Here is a 22,909-nt window from a genome sequence, read left to right as displayed (position 1 = left end):
TCACGACAAAAACTGATGACCAAATCATCATGACCACAGCCTACTGCGCCTGGCGTTGCGGGCAAACGGCGCAATGAAAAAAGTACATAAAGAGAGCAAAGACGAATGAAGAATAATTCTAGTGAAGATACGGGTCGCAATTGAAGAAATACACTGATGCATGTCGGTGATAGTGTTGGGTGTAGTTATGGAAAATTGTTGAAAGACGCTGAAACCAGGAGTAGGCGACAAGATGTTGGACATCCGCGTCTCATCACACGGAGTGGAGATCGGTGGCTTTTCTGGTCTGTTAAACAGGTTAGGTGGCGATCTGACGACAAAGTACAAAGGTAGTCACACGTTGTATGATTACTGGCACCAGGTTACCTCTAACACGACAAACTCTACGTCGGAGGTGCTTTGGAGTCTATGTGTACTGAGAATAACTTACCGTTGCGTGTTGTACCAGATAATCAGTCACATAAACACAGTCAAAAGAATTTTTTTGAGGATGGTTGTGTTTTGAACTTTAACGCCTGACGAGAGGACCGATGTCGATATTCAACGCTATTTTTTCTCTTCTGGATCCTAATTATGAAGCCACGACTTGTCCCCCGTCACAATATTCAAAAGGAAGTCGTCGCCTTCGTCATGGCAGAGCTGCAAAAGTTGCTCGCAGCATTCATAAAGACGCTGTTTGTTCTCGTCTGTTAGAAGGCGTGGTACCCATCGTATACAGATTTTACGGTATCCTAATTTTTCAATAATGGAGCCGCCACGGTCCTTGGACATTCCAATATGGTTTCCGATACACTTTTTGAGTGATTCGCCTGTCATTCTGAATCAAATCTTCGACAAGTTAGTGAAGTTTATCGTCTGTGGCAGTGATCGAACGTCCGCTGCTTGTTTCATCAACAATTATGGCTTTTCCATGAAATTTTACCACCCATCGAATTGCAGAAGAGCTATCTACATCATCGCTACCATAAACAGCCTTTAAAAAACCATGACTCTTTCTAGGAGTCACTTTTTCCGCAGTTAAAAATTCGATAACAAAATGCTATTTAACTCGCGTTGACATAGCATAAGAATACATCTCTGTACTTTCGCCACTCCTACGTCAAATACATAGGGGGAAGTTTTCCACGTGCCACCTGCCCCGTTTCTCGAGGTCATTTAGGTCACGTTTTACAAGCACGTGTGCATTATTTTTCAGCCTACCCTCTTACAATACTAGCGCAGGCGCAAGTATTTCAGAGCACACCGTCCAGCACACATTACTGAAGATGGTACTCCTCACAGACTATCCCTACGTCTTCCCATGTTAACAAAATGATATCCAGTTACGACTGCAGTGGACACGGGATTGGACCGTGCGTGGGTCAATGGAAGCGTTTCGCCGGATCGGATGAATCACGTTTCGTACTACACTAAGTCGATCGCTGTGTCCGGATACGCCATCTTCGAAGCACACGTCTGTTCGAAACATGCATCACGCCCCGGACGCAGCCTGGTGCGGCAGTATTATGCCGTGGAGTAGGGCTGTTGGTATAATGTCGGTTATTCCCAAAGGAAACCGATATATATCGCCGATATCTTCTTCTCCGATATATCGATATCAAAATGACAACATAGAGCCACGATATTTCTATTTTATATTATAACTTTATCAATTTTCGGTAATTATCTGAAATTGTAGTAGAACGTAGTTTTCTTTCACTCTGTGAAGGAGTTTATTTTTTGAGCTTTCATCACGTCGAATCTCTCTCTCTCTCTCTCTCTCTCTCTCTCTCTCTCTCTGACTGTGAGAAGCAGCCGGCCGGTGTGGCCGTGGTTCTAAGCGCGTCAGTTTGGAACCGCGTGACCGCTACGGTCGCAGGTTCGAATCCTGCCTCGGGCATGGATGTGTGCGATGTCCTTAGGTTAGTTAGGTTTAAGTAGTTCTAAGTTCCAGGGGACTGATGACCTCAGTAGTTAAGTCCCATAGTGCTCAGAGCCATTTGAACTGTGAGAAGCAAGTATATGTGGCACAAAAGTAGTAGTCCGATCGCTCTTTTGGGGGGGGGGGGGGGGGCTGAAATAAATAGCAAGATTTCCGATGTGAAGAAATTGCACGCAAGTTGCGACGAAAAAACAATTTTAACACAACTACTTTGCTATTTCTTCGCATCGGCATTCTTCAAAAACAATTACTGAAAATAATGAACAAAAATCTAAATGATAAGACATGCCTTTGTGTGGGTGGACACGTATGAGGCGGAAATGCTAAGTAATCGGCGCTACCAATAGAAATTGCAGCATCTTCACTATGCAATTTTCCTAGATCAGCGTGAAAAAAATGTTTATTTTGACACGTGGCCAATGACAAATTACGAAAATTAAATTTGAGAGGTTAACTGGAGTGAAGTTTTGCATGACAATGCACCATGTGTACAGTTGTCAATTAAAAACACAATAGTTGACCAAAAAAGTATTGCACAAAGTCCAATTATTAACTTACAAATTTTCAAATTAAATGTTTTTCTTTCAAATCTAGCTCTAAGGGAGATGGGCAGGCTGCTAGCTTGTTGATGCACATAATATCCAACAACAACTCAATACTTAAATATACAACTCTAAAACCGATAGTATATTTTCAATATGCAACAGATATTTTTATAGGCAGATATGTCTATATATTTTTCTTCGCTATATCGATATTTCTTCCTTCGATATACCAACATCTTTTACTGATATATCGAGGCTCGGTAATGACAGTTATTTAAATAACGAGATACTGGATTCTCGACATTTCTAAAAATATTAGCAGTCCTACTGCGGGGGGCATTCACCTGGGCACAGGGATGGCATCTTGCAGCAGGTCGTCCCGAGACAAGAATCGTGCTATCGTGCCACGCAGATTCACTTCCTGTACCGGGTTCCAAATGTGAACTACGACACACTCAAGTAGGTGGTGAAAGTTTTGGCTCATCTGTGTATATCTGACGTGTCTTGTTACTTGGGGATCATGCGAGGTGGCGCAGTGCTTAAGGCACTGTATACTCGTTCTGGAGGGTGGAGATTCAAATCGCCTCTGGCTAACCACACTAAGATTTTACATAATTCCTCAAAATCACTTACTGAAAATGCCGGGGTGATTCCTTTGAAACAGACACTCCCTGTTTCCTGTTCCAGAGTGAGTTTGTACTCAGTTTGTAGTGATGCAAGACTGAAGCACACACTATTTTCATTACCGAATATGACGTTTCCATTTGCTGTAACAAGAACGTATAATTTTATAAAAAGCCATTCCGAAACTCTTTTATTGCGTTATTGCTGTGCCTATGTTCTTAAGAAGAACGTTCATCGTCATCCTCAAGAACAGACAATGCAATATCGTATTTATCCGCCGATATCTGACAGCGAATTTCAATTAAATGTCCTCCGCTGTACGGGAATTACATAATGTGTTTAGCAGTACAGGTTGTGACGCGGGAACGAGGCCATATGGAAGTTTGGGTCTGCACGTAATTGTTCAAAAGTATGGCGCCCTCGGGCTCGGCGATGCTTAATGCAGCAAGCTGTCGACACATACGAAGAAAGGCCACAGTTCTGAAGTTCATCTGAGGTGTAAGGTACGTTAATGGTGTGTTATTAGTCAACACAGTTCTGCCCAACGGCACCATGGACGTGTCCACACGATGACAAGGTCGTCAAACCCGTCTCTTACCCATATTTCACCCCTTCTTTGGACGCCTTTGCGATGTTCATAATCGCGACGCCCAGTGTCGAAATCACGCGGTTTTCTTATAGGACACAACGCCGCTCAGAATCGACAAAAATCTTCGACACTGCTGACAACCCCCCGGAAGTTTCAACTCTTCCATAAGGACATGTGGGGCTGTATCCACACTAAACGTGGACTGCGTCCCTTTGTAACGCAGCGCGACCGCGCTTTTTGCTCTTGTGTACAGAGTAGAACGACTAGAGGCCGTTCAAAGCCATTAGACGAAATCTGAACTTAAACCGAAGCAGCAAAGGTTGTTTATGCTTTTTCAGCGCACCTGTTTAGCATCTTCCTGTGGCTTCACGTCAAATAAAATTTTAGTAGTTTTGTCACTTGCTGCCCAAATCTATCCTATCTGAGTTCACAGTCGAACAACGTCGTTCCTCTCATCACATAAAACCTGAAAACTGGGCCGTTTGCTCCTTCTCTGCACAGAGCTTTGATTGAAGATCCGTTTAGTATCAGACGACACTCAAATATGTGGTATCTTTCATAGTAGGATCAATCACTTTTTCTTGGAAATGTTAGATGCTCTGGCACGTGCTTTTTGCTGGCAAAAACAACGGGACATCACCAGCACCTTATATGTTACAGTCTTCTTTGAGCTGCATTTACATGTCTGACAGTTTACACATAACATCATTAGACCGAGCCTTCAGATAGCACGTCAAGGCTGGCTGTACTGTGCAGCCAGGTCACAGGATTGACACCTCAAACATAGAACACAGCCATATGGAAACGTCAAAATTAAGAACACCAAATTACAGCAAAATAACAGTAACTGCACTCTCATTCTCTTGTTTGAATCATTGGCATGCTTCCTGCCATTAAAACATCTTCGGGATGAAACAACTTCCATTCTGTAAATTCTAGTTTAAGAAAAATAGAAAGAAACATCCTATTAACATATAGGCAGGCCTAATTGTAAATGGAGCACTAGCTCACTTGGGAACTGAGTGAGGTAAATTCAAATTGATTAAAATTCATGTCTAGCCAACATATCCATCTTGGTGAACTATTAAGACAGTTCCTTTGGAAAGACACGGCCCATTTCTTCTGTACTACTGTCATGGCTGCCAGATTTTACCACTGTAGCAGGTGTTATGGCTATCAAATGTTATTAAAGTTAGAAGAGTCATTGATGCTATGAAAAGAAAGGAAACTTTATTAGTTAGCGACGTTAATGTAACGCACAGTTTCAGTGCTAGGAAGGCACAAAGTACATGACGCCAGGCCAGTAAGAAGTGAAGTAAATATAATAGTCTCTCCACACAGAGGCAAAAGTGGTTCATACAGAGCCACGGTCACTGCCAGACAGTAATATGTAGTATGACAGTAGTATGCAATAGCTACAGCAGCAGTCAGAAGCTGAGGCAAATGTGCAAACGTTAAGACTGCCGCATTTCACAATCATTTCAATTGAGATTGGAATTTCTGCAGAAATTAGGAAGACATTAAGTAGCGTTATGGGAAAGCAACACTGCTAGTGAAACTCGTCCCGAAACGCCTGTAAAATCAGTATATAAGTAACTAGTGCACGAGACCAAGTCAGTCACAGTCGGAGTAGGAACTGAGAAGCAAAAGAAGCAGTACTACAGCTAAGTCTGTGAGTCACTACAGAGTGACGCTTTGATACTGCTGTAGTAAAGGCTACAGAGACACAGTACACATTCAAGGGAAGGCAACTCAGCTTCCGATGGGTATCCGGGAACAGTTATCGTCTCGAGATTTCTGCTTGTTAATGAAGAATGAGCTGTATCTCTAGTAGTAACAATGAGTAATAATGTTTTCTGTGTGTCAGAATATACAAAGGAAAAAGGGCTGTCTTACATTTGTCTCCTAGTGTGAATTAATGTTTCCAACTGAGTGAGTAGCAATAAGTGATAACTAACATTTTACATGTGTCAGAAAATAGATAGGAACGAATGCTGTCTCACACTTATCTCCTACTGTGGTTAGAGTATTTGATTGTGTATTGTCGGACTAAGCAGAGAACTCATAACTGATAGTGAAAGGTAAACTGGGAGTTGCTGGCATGGACTAACAGACTGTCATAATGTGAGAGTCCGAGTGAGAGTTGATCTATTCTGAAATAAAAGTCTTCTGAAGTCATATCCTTAATTGTTTGCACCCTTCCTACAAGACAAACAACTTCTCCTCTCCATTTCGAAACCACCTACACTATGCATCCTTTGTTATGTCAAGTTAACATTTATTGACTGAAAACTGTTTCTTGTAACTGAAATTCTTTAATTTTATAAAATAATGAATAAATATGAAATACAACATAAACATGTATTTATTTTAATCACACTTCTAAGTCTATGTCACAATCAATGTCCTCAAAGTTAGAGGTGTATTCAGTTTTTGCTTTCAGAATTCAGTGCAGCCTCTGATACACAGTGAATATAAATTTCATGGGGGACATAATACCAATGTATTTAGATGTTTTAAATGATCTGTCATTACTGTATTTCATGGAAAGAAAATATTGTTCTAAACAGTGCAGAAAGTGACCATGTAATTTACCAATTTAGCTGCAATTACTGTGTGGCATTCTATGTACACATGACCACTAACTTGCAGTCTGCAACTGCCAAACTGTGTCCTAAAAACAGCTGAACCACCCAGTTGCTGAGGAGCATGCTGTTCAAAACAGTGTGCTCAACTTCAATGCCTGCTTCACAGCAAGAGCACATAGGTTTTCACTACCAACATTACAACCAGTGGGAACTCTCCCTGTAACACATCCTTCATTCCTGTAAACACCATCCCCAACCTTGGCTAGTCCCCATCCTGTACAAGACTCTACACTCTTCCCTGCTCCCACTCCAGCCTCACACATGTCTCCAACAATCTCCCCCCCCCCCCCCCCCCCCCCCCCGGTGCTGCACACAACAGCCCACCACCCATCATCCCTGTATCTGCCATTTTTACACTCTCCCACAGATCCTGCTATCCCTCCCCCATTCCTCACTGCATTCACTCATGTGTCTCTTCTTCTTGTTATCCTCCTCCTAAATTTTACTACTCATCCCAGCTGAGATATCTTCCCACTACTGTGGGGCTACAGTAGCAGAGATGAAGGACTTTGTCTGGGCCGTAAACATGGCTGTCTGCCACTTAGTGCCACCTCTTATGCAGTGAGTAGCAATCTACCCTCATTTATATTGCTGAAATTCTTTCCTTTTTTTTCCAACGTTTGGTGAATAAAATAAGTGACACTGTGATGGATGACTCTCAATCAAAGATTCTCAAGATTGCAACAATCACAAACATTGTGTGGCAGCACTATTTCATGTCTAAAATGTCATTTGTACATAATTTAAGTGCCAGAAGAATTGGTGCCGCATACTAACCTAGTACAGGAAAGTGTAACCTTTTCCCAGCAGTTTCTACATATGTTCAAGATTGATCTCAGACAATGTTTAACCAATCGTCTCAGGTTAAGAAGCAATGAAGGCTGTGCAGTAGACTTGGAGAACAAACCCTGAGAAGGCCAAAATATTAGCATCAGTTGGGAAAGGATCCTAAGAAGTTTTTGGGATTCATATCATATTTTCCAAATATTTTGAAAGAGAAAAGGTGTGAGACATCTCCAGTATAGATTTGAGATGCATATATTTCATAATTCTGTCTCGCTAAGGAAAACACACTTTTTACAACAAGACACAGTACGCACTTCTTACACCTCTTTAACGCATAAATACTTGAGACAGCAGTTCATCACTTTATGTCAGCTTAAGGCTTAATTCTTAGATCTTTCATTGTTTTGTTTGTGTGTGTAACTAGATCATGGACTTTTTCCCATTTTATAACACTACCATACAATGGGTACAGGAAGCTTTACTTACACTACTACTCTGCTCCTGTGATTGTATAGAAATATTCTGTTCGGAAGTGGCATACTGATTATAACTGGAAGATACACAATCTGAACAGAACAATGCTCTACAACAGATGGTTGTAATGGAAATTTTATCAGTTTGAAAGTCACATTATGTAGGCAGGCATGGAATGTTTTGAAGCTTAATTTGTTTACAGTGGGTCACATGAGATGTGACAGCAGTTAGCTGCTAGGTGTGAGTAAAAAACTCGCCATTAATTGTGAAATCCACACTTTTGGTGGCTATGCTTTAACAATACGTGAGCCGCTGGCAGCTTTTTGTGGCAACATCACACACTGTAGGACGCTAACAATTACCAGCTGCCAGTGACACTTGTTCCATCTAGGGTTCTTCATGAACTCTCCACAGACAGGAGCATGACCTGCTAGAGTGGCTGGTCGGGACTGAAACAGTTCATTCATAAATACAGAATAAATTTACATGTTGTAGCTCAATCACATGACCTGGTGTATGGAATTTACATGTACAACGGAGGAAAAGATACAGACGTTAGTGACCAAACCCTTACAAATCAAACCTGCTGGACTGGAATTCTGAAACCTAACAAGAAGGGCTGCCTGCTGGAAATAGTGTCTCAAAAACTTTGGAAAGGATAAATAATATACTGCCACAGGAAGCTATGATAATTGAAGAAGTATTTAAAAAGGCTTTATAATTTCTAGCATTTACAGATGTAATGTTGTGGAAAGCAACAATAAAAACAGAGAGAAAACATTTAACTGCAGTCGACTATTTAATACAATACGAGAGGCGTTGAACAAGTAATGTAACACTTTTTTTTAATTTTGGTTGAAAACAATAATAATTTCGTTTGTGACCTCTTTAAGCATTCATTTCATTCTTCCAGTAATTACGGGAGATAGCAGCTCTATACTAGTCTTCAAAATGGCATCTACATCTGAGGTACATTCCAAGCAAAGAGCAGTTATTTAATTTCTTTTGGCAGAAAACAGACCATCACGAATATTCAGAGGCATTTACAGAATGTCAATGGACACTGGACAGAGGCATAGTATGTTGCTGGATGAAGATATCTGTCATCAGCGCAACAAGGAGAGACAAATTCTGACCTGCTACATGAAGATTAGCTGCACACTGTTGTGATGCCTGCAATATTTGGACACACTTCTTACAAGTGGAGAGTAGGATGGGTTTCACCAATGAGTTTCTCATCCCCCCCCCCCCCCCCCCCCCCCCGATACCAGTTCAACCTGACTGTTAAAACTGCTTAAAATAACCAGTTTCTGAAATGATCGATTTTCCTCTTCTTATCCCTACTATTTCCTGTAATAAACATAGCAATCTAACAAAGATTAAAAATTTTGCCTCCTTAAGTTTCAAAATACACAGAATCAGAATATTAAATTAAATAGGCAAATAAAACAAAAAATTGCCATAAAGACCACCAGTACTCTGCTTTTGATTATAATTTTTTTAAACCTGGCTAAAAAATCACACTGTAATCGAGAATCATACTGCTATTTCAGCATTATGAATAGGCAGTCCTAAAGGGTGACAACTGAGGCTGAAGAGCTGTTTTCAAGGGCTACAAGCAGATAAACGTATATTATCCTGGTACAGGCACAAGCAGCTACTTTCTATTTTTATTGCAAACTACAAATGAATTGTTAAGTTCCAAGTTGTCTCATTATATGATGTTACTATTCTGTTGTGCCTCCTTCCATTGTTAATCTTTTAAAGCCAATGGGGCATTCTAGATCTCTGATGCTGCACGTCGTAAAACACTTCCAGATTATGGATGGTCCACTCTGTAATACAAGTGATGTCAGACAATGAAAGCAAGAAACTACCATACAGACCAGGTGGAGTAATTCTTGCCCACTGCAGGCACACACGTACCATCTGACGTGACACATAGTAATAGGTACCTTATTATCTCAGCAATGCTGTATCAATTCCTATGTCTTGTTGGCTGCTCTTGTTTATCAGCATTATTATTAAAATGGAACTGATCACTTCTCCAATTTTCTATAACAATGCAATATTTCAAAGCAATGGAAATTTTAAGAAAAAAAATTACTCGCTTTTTTTAAAAAAGAGTTATTTAAAAACCAAAAATTTTAGCACTGCTGCTGTGGCAAATTGATATTTTGGTTTTTTTACCTGGTTATTAGTAACACTTGTTATAACCAAGACCAAATAAATACCGAAAAATTGTGGTTAGTCAGAACTAAAATACTGGTATTGGGTTATTCCCATCCCTAGTATACATTTGAAATCTGAATCAAGGACCAACCTTTCTCTTTTCACACAAATAGACAATTTCCAAAGGGAAGAACAGTGTCTGTGTGTGTGTGTGTGTGTGTGTGTGTGTGTGTGTGTGTGAGAGAGAGAGAGAGAGAGAGAGAGAGAGAGAGAGAGAGAGAAGGGGCAGGGGGAGAGGGATGTTAGAGGACCAGAAGTCTTTGATTCAGTGTTCAGCTTATGGTAGTGTAACATGCCATGTAAAAATCACCGACGGCACTAGAATTAATTAACACCATCACTGTAACTTACCTGGAAGGAACTTTGGATGGAGCTATAAGGTAAGCAAAATAGTGAACTACAAAACTGAGCTTCTGGCAGAACATTGCACTCATAGAGTACACTAATACTGGCATCAAGGAACATGATAGTAAGCAATATAAACATAACCAAATAGTGCAACACTTCACATACACTTATCACAGTCACTTACACATCAGCTACACAAACAACAAGTTTAAAAAGGAAAATACCAGATGCATTCAAAGTGAAAAGTGACTTCCACTTCACTGGCTGAATATTCTTACGTAGCTTCTGTCTACATGCAGTTAGCTGGAACTGGATGATGTATTCAAAAAATCTTTGACTTGTATCCAAGTTCCAAGTCTGAACTTCCTAATTAATATCTAGAACATCAAACTCTTCACAATTACGTATGGATTAACCCACCCCATTTCTGTGGCTTGTCTGAGCTTCTGTTCTGCTGCACATGCAAGTACACTACAAAACAGAAACTCAGTAGCACTGACATACTACACAGACCTTACTCACTAATTAACACACATTCACACCTAAAGTGCTCGAGTAAACAAACATCATTAGAATGCAACAAATATATTCGTCATTCTGTACAGTAAACACCAAAATACGAAGACAGCAAATGAAGAATTTTATTGCAATTCTTTTATTTAGTGAACATATGAAATTAATGAATAAACAATTTCTCTCATTTGAGTTCTATGGAATGTTGACAGTGGGACAAAGTACTACATATTTAACAAACTGTATTACAATTTACACTCTACCAGACTCACAACGTTTAACACAAACATTTTACACTGACAGTTCTCCTGGATAACATTTTTATAAACAACTATCGTAATGTTAATTTTGTCTCCTCTTTTAATTTTTGAGTTTAATTGGCAGTGTACTCCCCGTCTTTATATACAAAGACAAAAATACTTAAAAATCTACATTTCTTTGCTGATAGGGAGGGGCTAAAGGCACATTAAGAAAGCAAAAGTACGCGAACATCATTATTTTTTAAATTAAAAAAAAAAGGTTGAAATTTGGAAAACACTTAACACACACAAGTCTATTGCAAGAAGATAATGAAAAGCTTGCAAAGTACACGGGGAAACAAAGTGCTCTGACATAAAGCTCATATATTAGTATGCACAATTATGTCTTACTTAAAGACTTTAAGTGGGCTATTAATACATTTCTATTTACAAAACCTGGTATTCCACAAAGCTGCAGGGCTGGAATCATGCTGCTAGCAATAACAGTTTTCCTACCTGTTCTGCCTGATGATAGCAATTTGACGCCGACGTGCAACAGCCTCATTCCGTATGATACGCTTCACTTCACGGCCTCCAGATGATGATGTCTCCCCATCCGATGTCTGAGAAGTATTTAAGTCTAGGGACAAACGATGTTCACTGTGTAAGTGCTTGTGCACCCTGTTCACCTCTGTGGTGACCTGCTTTCTATTCACATTATTTGTGTTTATTTGCTTCATCGCATTAGATCTGCTATTCTCTTCAACAGTTGTGCTGGAGACTAATTTCTGGTTTAAATACTGTTGATCCACAATAGCTTTTTGGCTGTTCTCTTTCTTCTGAGAATCACTAATCTGCTCACATGTGAAAACTTGGTTCTCTTTTTCCTGTGAGAGGTTCTTGATATTTTTAATCTTTTCTCCAGTGTTTGGCCTACTTGCTTGCTGTCTCTGTTGTCGTGCCTGGGCCTCTACATCATGGAGGATACTAATTAGATCAATACCTCTCTTACAACTGGTAACTGTGGGTCTTTCACAATCCGAATCTGATGCTGCCCCACTATCCTCTGATGAAGAAGAGCTCTCATCAACCCATTCCTTGGGCTTTGGCTTTAGTATCGATTTTGGATAATCTCCAGTCATAGAGAGATTCTCTGTGCTAGAAAAGGATGATCGTTCTTCAGTGCTTGTATCTTTCTTTAAAACACTCTTCAGATGTCTGGAACTATCTGGTTCTGGTGTTTTAACTATTCTGCCACTGACAGATGAGCTTTTCAAGATCCCCTTCACTTCATTTTCAGACTCTTGTTCAGTTACTTCTTCACTGGATACAGCCTCTACCTTTTGTGAATCAGAATGCTTCAAAATTCCTGAAAGGAGAATACATGCAAGTTATAAAATACATTTTTTGGCCAAACACAAGACAGAAATAGCATGAAAGATAAGGCTGAAACAGTACAATTTTAGTTACATCATGTGTCTCAAATACTCCAAAACATTACTAAACATGATGTTTAGATATTACACAAGGATATTAAACACGGGTAGACAGAATATATTTTACAATTCATGGCTTTAGGAAAGGTAAAGGCACCAGAGGGACAATTCTGATATATATTGCACTTGATAATGGAAGCAAGATTGAAGAAAAATGGAAATGTCTTTGTAGGATTTTTTGACCCAGCAAATACGTTCAGTCGTGTAAAATGATCCAAGAATGATCACAAAGCTAGCTAGCTAGTTAGTTAGTTCATTAGTTACTTGTTGGTATGTAAGCTATTGTGAAAGACAGGTAATATGCTATGTATGTAAGAACCACGAGAGAACAATAAGAATGGGAGACCAGGATGTAAGAGACTAATGCCACCTTTCTCTCCAGCTGTTCAATCCATAAACTGATGAAACAATGACAGAAATAAAAGACAGGCTCAGCAGTGGGATTAAGAATCAGCATAAAAGAATATCAACAATTAGTTTTGCTGTGACATTGCCATATTCAGAGAAAATGAGGAAGAATTACAGGACATAATAAGTGAAATGAGCAGTCTTATGAGCAAGAAATATGGACCAACTGTAAATCAAATACAGACCAAAGTGGCGAGATGAAGCAGAAATGAGATTAATGATAAAATTAACAACAGAATTAGGGATAATGAAGAAGAAGTGAAAAAATTGTGCTACCACGGAAGCAACATAACATACAATGAATGAACTGAGGAAGTAAAAAGTAGAGCAGCACAGGCAAGGGGAGCATCTTTGGTCAGAAAAAAGTCCACTAGTATCACACATTGGCTTTAATTTGAGGAAGGAATTTCTGAGGATGTATATCTGGAGCACAACACTGTATAATTCACTGTGAGAATACTGGAACACAAGAGAATCAAAATGTTTGAAATGAAGTGCTATAGAAGGATGCTGAAAATTATGTATACTGGTGAAATAAGAAATGAGGTGGTTCTCTGCAGAATCAGTGAAGAAAGGAACAAATGGGGAAACGCTGACAAAAAGGAGGAAGAGGATGATATGACACGTGCTACTTCATCAAAGAATAACTTCCATGATGCTAGAGCAAGCTGTAGAAGGCAAAGCTGTACGGGAAGACCGCAACTGGAATATATCCAAGAATAACAATGGGTGTAGGTACACTCCGAGATGAAGAGGTTGGCACGGGAAAGGGCGTCATGGGCAAGCTGCATCAAATCAGCCAGATGATGATGATGATGATGATGATGATGATGATAATGATGATGATAATAATAATAGCTATTGTTCTATCACAATGAGTCACCGCAGTGCTGACAATTCATTCTCTTACAGACACACGTGTCCAGATCCATAGAAGGAATGTCAATGTGAAGCAAAAACTAATCATTGTTCTAGTAAAGAGACACCAAAGTGTAACATAAGCTGCTTAACCAATTGCCAGACATCTTTGTAAACTGCTCATATTTCAGCCTATCTAGAAAGGACAACTACAGGGCCCTGTCAGGGGTGATATGACCATATTTTCATAATCAGGTCTCTCTGGCCAGAATCAGTCGAGCACAAAACCAACACAAGTCAATTTGGTTGGATGCAAATAATCCACTATTAATACATGCAGTTCTGGAATATGGTATTATCGAGTAAGGACTCGTCAGGGCATGATTTAAGATTCAGATGTCCATGTTTGGACCTAGTAGGTGCCAGATGGTCTGCGTGTGTGATTCCTTGTTCGAGTTCAGATCACAATTTTTGCCTATTAAAAATAGGCAGAACTATTTAAGGAGTCTTCCATACTTGGAGCAAACCCATTTTAACAGTTTGCAATTGGGCCTTTTCTGCCTCACTAAAATAATGATCTTGTGTATTACATGATATGAGTTTAAAAAAGTTGGGTAGATTTACTGGACTAGCTCACTCAAAACCTCAATTTGAACATAAACTAACACTTGACAGCAACTGCAAAGAAGACAAGCATTTATCAACTCCATTGGACACAATGTAAATAGGTACAATATGCTCACAACAGGCAAGAATGGGGAAGAAAACCTGCCTTGTCCTTTACAAAGGAAAAATAGAGGCATTTGCAATTTAGGATAACCATAAAAAACCTGAACTGGGATGGCTGAACTGGTATTTGAATTGTTATCCTCCAAATTCAAGTCTTAGTATGATAATCACAGCACCATCTTGTTCGTTAGCATCAACTACAGAATTGGGTCAACAGCAGTTCAATTTGCTAAGAAACCTATCAACAACTATTTGTTATGTCTCTTGAGAAATGTATATACACAAAGATGATGTGGCTTACCAAACGAAAGTGCTGGCATGTTGACAGACACACAAACAAACACACAAAATTCAAGCTTTTGCAACCAACGGTTGCTTCATCAGGAAAGAGGGAAGGATAGGGAAGGGGAAAAAAAGGACAGTTACACACACACACACACACACACACACACACACACACACACACACACAAGCAGGACATTTGTTGTGTCTGTGTATGTGCGGATGGATGTGTGTGCGTGTGCGCGCGCGAGTGTATACCCGTCCACCTTTCCTCCATTTTCCCCCTAAGGTAAGTCTTTCCGCTCCCGGGATTGGAATGACTCCTTACCCTCTCCCTTAAAACCCACATCCTTTCGCCTTTCCCTCTCCTTCCCTCTTTCCTGAAGAAGCAACCGTTGGTTGCGAAAGCTTGATATTTGTGTGTATGTTTGTGTGTCTATCGACATGCCAGCGCTTTTGTTTGGTAAGTCACATCATATTTGTTTTCTTTATATATAAACAAAGATGATGTGACTTACCGAACGAAAGCACTGGCAGGTCGATAGACACACAAACAAACACAAACATACACACAAAATTCAATCTTTCGCAACCAACAGTTGCTTTGTCAGGAAAGAGGGAAGAAGGAGACGGAAAGACGTAAGGATGTGGGTTTTAAGGGAGAGGGTAAGGAGTCATTCCAATCCCGGGAGCGGAAAGACTCACCTTAGGGGGAAAAAAGGACAGGTATACACTTGCGCACACACGCGCACACGCGCACACACACACACACACACACACACACACACACACACACACACACACACACACACACACACATCCATCCACACATATACAGACACAAGCAGACATATTCAAAGGCAAAGAGTTTGGGCAGAGATGTCAGTCGAGGCGGAAGTGCAGAGGCAAAGATGTTGTTGAATGACAGGTGAGGTACGAGTGGCGGCAACTTGAAATTAGCGGAGATTGAGGCCTGGTGGATAACGGGAAGAGAGGATATATTGAAGGGCAAGTTTCCATCTCCGGAGTTCGGATAGGCTGGTGTTAGTGGGAAGTATCCAGATAACCCGGACGGTGTAACACTGTGCCAAGATGTGCTGGCCGTGCACCAAGGCATGTTTAGCCACAGGGTGATCCTCATTGTCAACAAGCACTGTCTGCCTGTGACCATTCATGCGAATGGACAGTTTGTTGCTGGTCATTCCCACATAGAATGCGTCACAGTGTAGGCATGTCAGTTGGTAAATCACGTGGGTGCTTTCACATGTGGCTCTGCCTTTGATCGTGTACACCTTCCGGGTTACAGGACTGGAGTAGGTGGTGGTGGGAGGGTGCATGGGACAGGTTTTACACCGGGGGCGGTTACAAGGGCAGGAGCCAGAGGGTAGGGAAGGTGGTTTGGGGATTTCATAGGGATGAACTAAGAGGTTACGAAGGTTAGGTGGACGGCGGAAAGACACTCTTGGTGGAGTGGGGAGGATTTCATGAAGGATGGATCTCATTTCAGAGCAGGATTTGAGGAAGTCATATCCCTGCTGGGGAGCCACATTCAGAGTCTGATCCAGTCCCGGAAAGTATCCTGTCACAAGTGGGGCACTTTTGTGGTTCTTCTGTGGGAGGTTCTGGGTTTGAGGGGATGAGGAAGTGGCTGTGGTTATTTGTTTCTGTACCAGGTCGGGAGGGTAGTTCCGGGATGCGGAAGCGGTTATCAGGTTGTTGGTGTAATGGTTCAGGGATTCCGGACTGGAGCAGATTCGTTTGCCATGAAGACCTAGGCTGTAGGGAAGGGACCGTTTGATGTGGAATGGGTGGCAGCTGTCATAATGGAGGTATGTTGGTGGGTTTGATGTGGACGGACGTGTGAAGCTTGCCATTGAACAGGTGGAGGTCAACGTCAAGGAAAGTGGCATGGGATTTGGAGTAGGACCAGGTGAATCTGATGGAACCAAAGGAGTTGAGGTTGGAGAGGAAATTCTGGAGTTCTTCTCCACTGTGAGTCCAGATCATGAAGATGTCATCAATAAATCTGTACCAAACTTTGGGTTGGCAGGCCTGGGTAACCAAGAAGGCTTCCTCTAAGCGACCCATGAATAGGTTGGCGTACAAGGGAGCCATCCTGGTACCCATGGCTGTTCCCTTTAATTGTTGGTATGTCTGGCCTTCAAAAGTGAAGTTGTGGGTCAGCATGAAGCTGGCTATGGTAATGAGGAAAGAGGTTTTAGGTAGGGTGGCAGGTGATCGGCGTGAAAGGAAGTGCTCCATCGCAGCGAGGCCCTGGACATGCGGAATATTTGTGTATAAGGAAGTGTGGTTACAAGGATGGTTTCCGGGGGTAACAGATTGGGTAAGGATTCCAGGCGTTTGAGAAAGTGGTTGGTGTCTTTGATGAAGGATGGGAGACTTCCTTATACACAAACATTCCGCACGTCCAGGGACAGTCAATAATGAGGATCACCCTGTGGCTAAACATGCCTTGGTGCACGGCCAGCACATCTTGGCACAGTGTTACACCGTCCGGGTTATCTGGATACTTCCCACTAACACCAACCTATCTGAACTCCGGAGATGGGAACTTGCCCTTCAATATATCCTCTCTTCCCGTTATCCACCAGGCCTCAATCTCCGCTAATTTCAAGTTGCCGCCACTCATACCTCACCTGTCATTCAACGTCATCTTTGCCTCTGCACTTCCGCCTCGACTGACATCTCTGCCCAAACTCTTTGTCTTTAAATATGTCTGCTTGTGTCCGTATATGTGTGGATGGATGGGTGTGTGTGCGCTCAAGTGTATACCTGTCCTTTTTTCCCCCTAAGGTAAGTCTTTCCGCTCCCGGGATTGGAATGACTCCTTACCCTCTCCCTTAAAACCCACTTCCTTTCGTCTTCCCCTCTCCTTCCCTCTTTCCTGATGAGGCAACAGTTTGTTGCTTTGTGTGTCTATCGACCTGCCAGCGCTTTCGTTCGGTAAGTCACCTCATCTTTGTTTTTTTTTTAATATATATATATATACATACATATATATACATACATATATACATACATATATATACATACATATATATATATATATATACATACATATATATATATATATATACATACATATATATATATATATATACATACATATATATATATATATATACATATATATATATATATATATATATATATATATATATATATATATATATGTATGTATGTATGTATATATATAAATATAATAGAGGGAAACATTCCACGTGGGAAAAATATATCTAAAAAGAAAGATGATGAAACTTACCAAACAAAAGCGCTGGCAGGTCGATAGACACACAAACAAACACAAACATACACACAAAATTCTAGCTTTCGCAACCAATGGTTGCCTCGTCAGGAAAGAGGGAAGGAGAAGGAAAGACAAAAGGATATGGGTTTTAAGGGAGAGGGTAAGGAGTCATTCCAATCCCGGGAGCGGAAAGACTTACCTTAGGGGGAAAAAAGGACAGGTATACACTCGCACACACACACATATCCATCCACACATACACAGACACAAGCAGACATTTGTAAAGGCAAAGAGTTTGGGCAGAGATGTCAGTCGGGGCAGATGTACAGAGGCAAAGATGAAGTTGAAAGACAGGTGAGGTATGAGCGGCGGCAAATTGAAATTAGAAATTAGCGGAGATTGAGGCCTGGCGGATAGCGAGAAGAAAGGATATGCTGAAGGGCAAGTTCCCATCTCCGGAGTTCTGACAGGTTGGTGTTAGTGGGAAGTATCCAGATAACCCGGACAGTGTAACACTGTGCCAAGATGTGCTGGCCGTGCACCAAGGCATGTTTAGCCACAGGGTGATCCTCATTACCAACAAACACTGTCTGCCTGTGTCCATTCATGCGAATGGACAGTTTGTTGCTGGTCATTCCCACATAGAACGCTTCACAGTGTAGGCAGGTCAGTTGGTAAATCACGTGGGTGCTTTCACACGTGCCTCTGCCTTTGATCGTGTACACCTTCCGGGTTACAGGACTGGAATAGGTGGTGGTGGGAGGGTGCATGGGACAGGTTTTACACCGGGGGCGGTTACAGGGGTAGGAGCCAGAGGGTAGGGAAGGTGGTTTGGGGATTTCATAGGGATGAACTAAGAGGTTGCGAAGGTTAGGTGGACGGCGGAAAGACACTCTTGGTGGAGTGGGGAGGATTTCATGAAGGATGGATCTCATTTCAGGGCAGGATTTGAGGAAGTCGTATCCCTGCTGGAGAGCCACATTCAGAATCTGATCCAGTCCCGGAAAGTATCCTGTCACAAGTGGGGCACTTTTGGGGTTCTTCTGTGGAAGGTTCCGGGTTTGAGGAGATGAGGATGTGGCTCTGGTTATTTGCTTCTGTACCAGGTCGGGAGGGTAGTTACGGGATGCAAAAGCTGTTTTCAGGTTGTTGGTGTAATGGTTCAAGGATTCCGGACTGGAGCAGATTCGTTTGCCACGAAGACCTAGGCTGTAGGGAAGGGACCGTTTGATGTGGAATGGGTGGCAGCTGTCATAATGGAGGTACTGTTGCTTGTTGGTGGGTTTAATGTGGACGGACGTGTGAAGCTGGCCATTGGACAGGTGGAGGTCAACGTCAAGGAAAGTGGCATGGGATTTGGAGTAGGACCAGGTGAATCTGATGGAACCAAAGGAGTTAAGGTTGGAGAGGAAATTCTGGAGTTCTTCTTCACTGTGAGTCCAGATAACGAAAATGTCATCAATAAATCTGTACCAAACTTCGGGTTGGCAGGCCTGGGTAACCAGGAAGGCTTCCTCTAAGCGACCCATGAATAGGTTGGCATACGAGGGGGCCATCCTGGTACCCATGGCTGTTCCCTTTAATTGTTGGTATGTCTGGCCTTCAAAAGTGAAGAAGTTGTGGGTCAGGATGAAGCTGGCTAAGGTAATGAGGAAAGAGGTTTTAGGTAGGGCGGCAGGTGATCGGCGTGAAAGGAAGTGCTCCATCGCAGCGAGGCCCTGGACATGCGGAATATTTGTGTATAAGGAAGTGGCATCAATGGTTACAAGGATGGTTTCCGGGGGTAACAGACTGGGTAGGGATTCCAGGCTTTTGAGAAAGTGGTTGGTGTCTTTGATGAAGGATGGGAGACTGCATGTAATGGGTTGAAGGTGTTGATCTACGTAGGCAGAGATGCGTTCGGTGGGGGCTTGGTAACCAGCTACAATGGGACGGCCGGGATGATTGGGTTTGTGAATTTTGGGAAGAAGGTAGAAGGTAGGGGTGCGGGGTGTTGGTGGGGTCAGGAGGTTGATGGAGTCGGGTGAAAGGTTTTGTAGGGGGCCTAAGGTTCTGAGGATTCCTTGAAGCTCCGCCTGGACATCAGGAATGGGATTGCCTTGGCAAACTTTGTAAGTAGTGTTGTCTGAAAGCTGACGCAGTCCCTCAGCCACATACTCCCGACGATCAAGTACCACAGTTGTGGAACCCTTGTCCGCCGGAAGAATGACGATGGATCGGTCAGCCTTCAGATCACGGATAGCCTGGGCTTCAGCAGTGGTGATGTTGGGAGTAGGATTAAGGTTTTTTAAGAAGGATTGAGAGGCAAGGCTGGAAGTCAGAAATTCCTGGAAGGTTAGGAGAGGGTGATTTTGAGGAAGAGGAGGTGGGTCCCGCTGTGACGGAGGACGGAACTGTTCCAGGCATGGTTCAATTTGGATAGTGTCTTGGGGAGTTGGATCATTAGGAGTAGGATTAGGATCATTTTTCTTCGTGGCAAAGTGATATTTCCAGCAGAGAGTACGGGTGTAGGACAGTAAATCTTTGACGAGGGCTGTTTGGTTAAATCTGGGAGTGGGGCTGAAGGTGAGGCCTTTGGATAGGACAGAGGTTTCGGATTGGGAGAGAGGTTTGGAGGAAAGGTTAACTACTGAATTGGGGTGTTGTGGTTCCAGATTGCGTTGATTGGAATTTTGAGGTTTTGGAGGGAGTGGAGCTGGAAGTGGGAGATGGAGTAGATGGGAGAGACTGGGTTTGTGTGCAATGAGAGGAGGTTGAGGTTTGCTGGAAAGGTTGTGAAGGGTGAGTGAGTTGCCTTTCCGGAGGTGGGAAACCAGGAGATTGGATAGTTTTTTAAGGTGGAGGGTGGCATGCTGTTCTAATTTGCGGTTGGCCTGTAGGAGGATGCTCTGAACAACAGGTGTGGATGTGGGAGAGGAAAGATTGAGGATTTTTATTAAGGATAGGAGTTGATGGGCGTGTTGATTGGCTGAGTGGATGTGTAGGTGAAGGATTAGGTGGCTGAGGGCAATGGATTGTTTGGTTTGGAACTGGTATAGGGACTGATGGAAAGAAGGGTTGCAGCCAGAGATGGGAACTTTAAGTGTGAGGCCTTTGGGGGTGATGCCAAATGTCAGACAAGCCTGAGAAAATAAAATATGGGAGTGTAATCTGGCTAGGGCGAAGGCATGTTTGCGGAGGGAATGTAAATAAAACTTAATGGGGTCGTTGTGAAGGTGTTGTGAGGGTGACATGGTACTAGAAGGTGGAAAGTGGAACACGAGGCTGAAATGAAAATGAAAATAAATATGAAAAAATATATGGGGAGAGATAAAGGTAAAATTAGAAAGCAAATGGAGATCTGGTGTGAAAAAAGGCGAAAAAGGGTTGGTTAGGGCTGGGCTATGTTGATCCTGTGGTGAACTTGTGTAGGTAGATAATGATGTGCATAAAGGTTAGGTGGTTGTGTTGCCGCCAAAACACGTTAAAGGGTGGAGAAATTCGGGAAAATTTCGAAAAAACTACGTGAGGATGTATTAAAAGGAGTGGTTTGGTGGTGGCAGATTATGGAAATGAAGCTAACAATTGTTTGATGAAGAAATAATGACGTTAAAACCTGTGGGAAGCGGCTAAAAATGATCGGTGATGTGAGAAAAACGGAAATGGAAATAAAGCAAAAGTTATTAAAACTGCCGAAAGGGTTGTTTAATAGCTAAAAGGAACTGTTTGTGGACTGGAAACGGTGGATTTTATAGCAGCAAAGCGGAAAAAAAAATTTTTTTTTGTTTATGGTTTCGAAGTGATTTACGTATTATTACGTATTATTGAGTGTATATCGACGGGATAAAATTGTATACTGGATTACGGTAAAAAAGGAGAAGGTGAATAGAAAGTGAAACTGCTGGCAAAAACAGAAGGAGGAAATAAGACGACAGAAAAGACTTCGAAATGTAACAGTGACAATAACAATAACGATAACAATAACAAACGTGATTGTTGGCTTCAAATTAATGATATGAATATAATAGAGAGAAACATTCCACGTGGGAAAAATATCTAAAAAGAAAGATGATGAAACTTTTAGATATTCTTTTTAGATATCTTTTTAGATATTTTTCCCACGTGGAATGTTTCCCTCTATTATATTCATATCATTAATTTGAAGCCAACAATCACGTTTGTTATTGTTATCGTTATTGTTATTGTCACTGTTACATTTCGAAGTCTTTTCTGTCGTCTTATTTCCTCCTTCTGTTTTTGCCAGCAGTTTCACTTTCTATTCACCTTCTCCTTTTTTACCGTAATCCAGTATACAATTTTATCCCGTCGATATACACTCAATAATACGTAATAATACGTAAATCACTTCGAAACCATAAACAAAAAAAATTTTTTTTTTCCGCTTTGCTGCTATAAAATCCACCGTTTCCAGTCCACAAACAGTTCCTTTTAGCTATTAAACAACCCTTTCGGCAGTTTTAATAACTTTTGCTTTATTTCCATTTCCGTTTTTCTCACATCACCGATCATTTTTAGCCGCTTCCCACAGGTTTTAACGTCATTATTTCTTCATCAAACAATTGTTAGCTTCATTTCCATAATCTGCCACCACCAAATCACTCCTTTTAATACATCCTCACGTAGTTTTTTCGAAATTTTCCCGAATTTCTCCACCCTTTAACGTGTTTTGGCGGCAACACAACCACCTAACCTTTATGCACATCATTATCTACCTACACAAGTTCACCACAGGATCAACATAGCCCAGCCCTAACCAACCCTTTTTCGCCTTTTTTCACACCAGATCTCCATTTGCTTTCTAATTTTACCTTTATCTCTCCCCATATATTTTTTCATATTTATTTTCATTTTCATTTCAGCCTCGTGTTCCACTTTCCACCTTCTAGTACCATGTCACCCTCACAACACCTTCACAACGACCCCATTAAGTTTTATTTACATTCCCTCCG

General features: G+C 41.6%; 1 protein-coding gene across 4 annotated transcripts in view; it reads right to left on the bottom strand.

Moving 5' to 3' along the window:
- LOC124790073 (supervillin) overlaps positions 1-22,909 on the bottom strand; it is a 471,354-nt gene that overhangs the window by 358,390 nt on the left and 90,055 nt on the right. For all 4 annotated transcript variants that reach the window (XM_047257637.1, XM_047257638.1, XM_047257639.1 and 1 more), the window contains one exon: positions 11,436-12,288. In XM_047257637.1, the coding sequence (XP_047113593.1) occupies positions 11,436-12,288 (853 nt within the window). The remainder of the gene's footprint in view (positions 1-11,435; positions 12,289-22,909) is intronic.

Source organism: Schistocerca piceifrons, chromosome 3, assembly GCF_021461385.2.
Source record: "Schistocerca piceifrons isolate TAMUIC-IGC-003096 chromosome 3, iqSchPice1.1, whole genome shotgun sequence".
Taxonomy (NCBI): Eukaryota; Metazoa; Arthropoda; class Insecta; order Orthoptera; family Acrididae; genus Schistocerca; species Schistocerca piceifrons.
The sequence above is the reverse complement of the archived record's forward strand: the minus strand, read 5'-3'. Positions and strand labels throughout refer to the sequence as shown.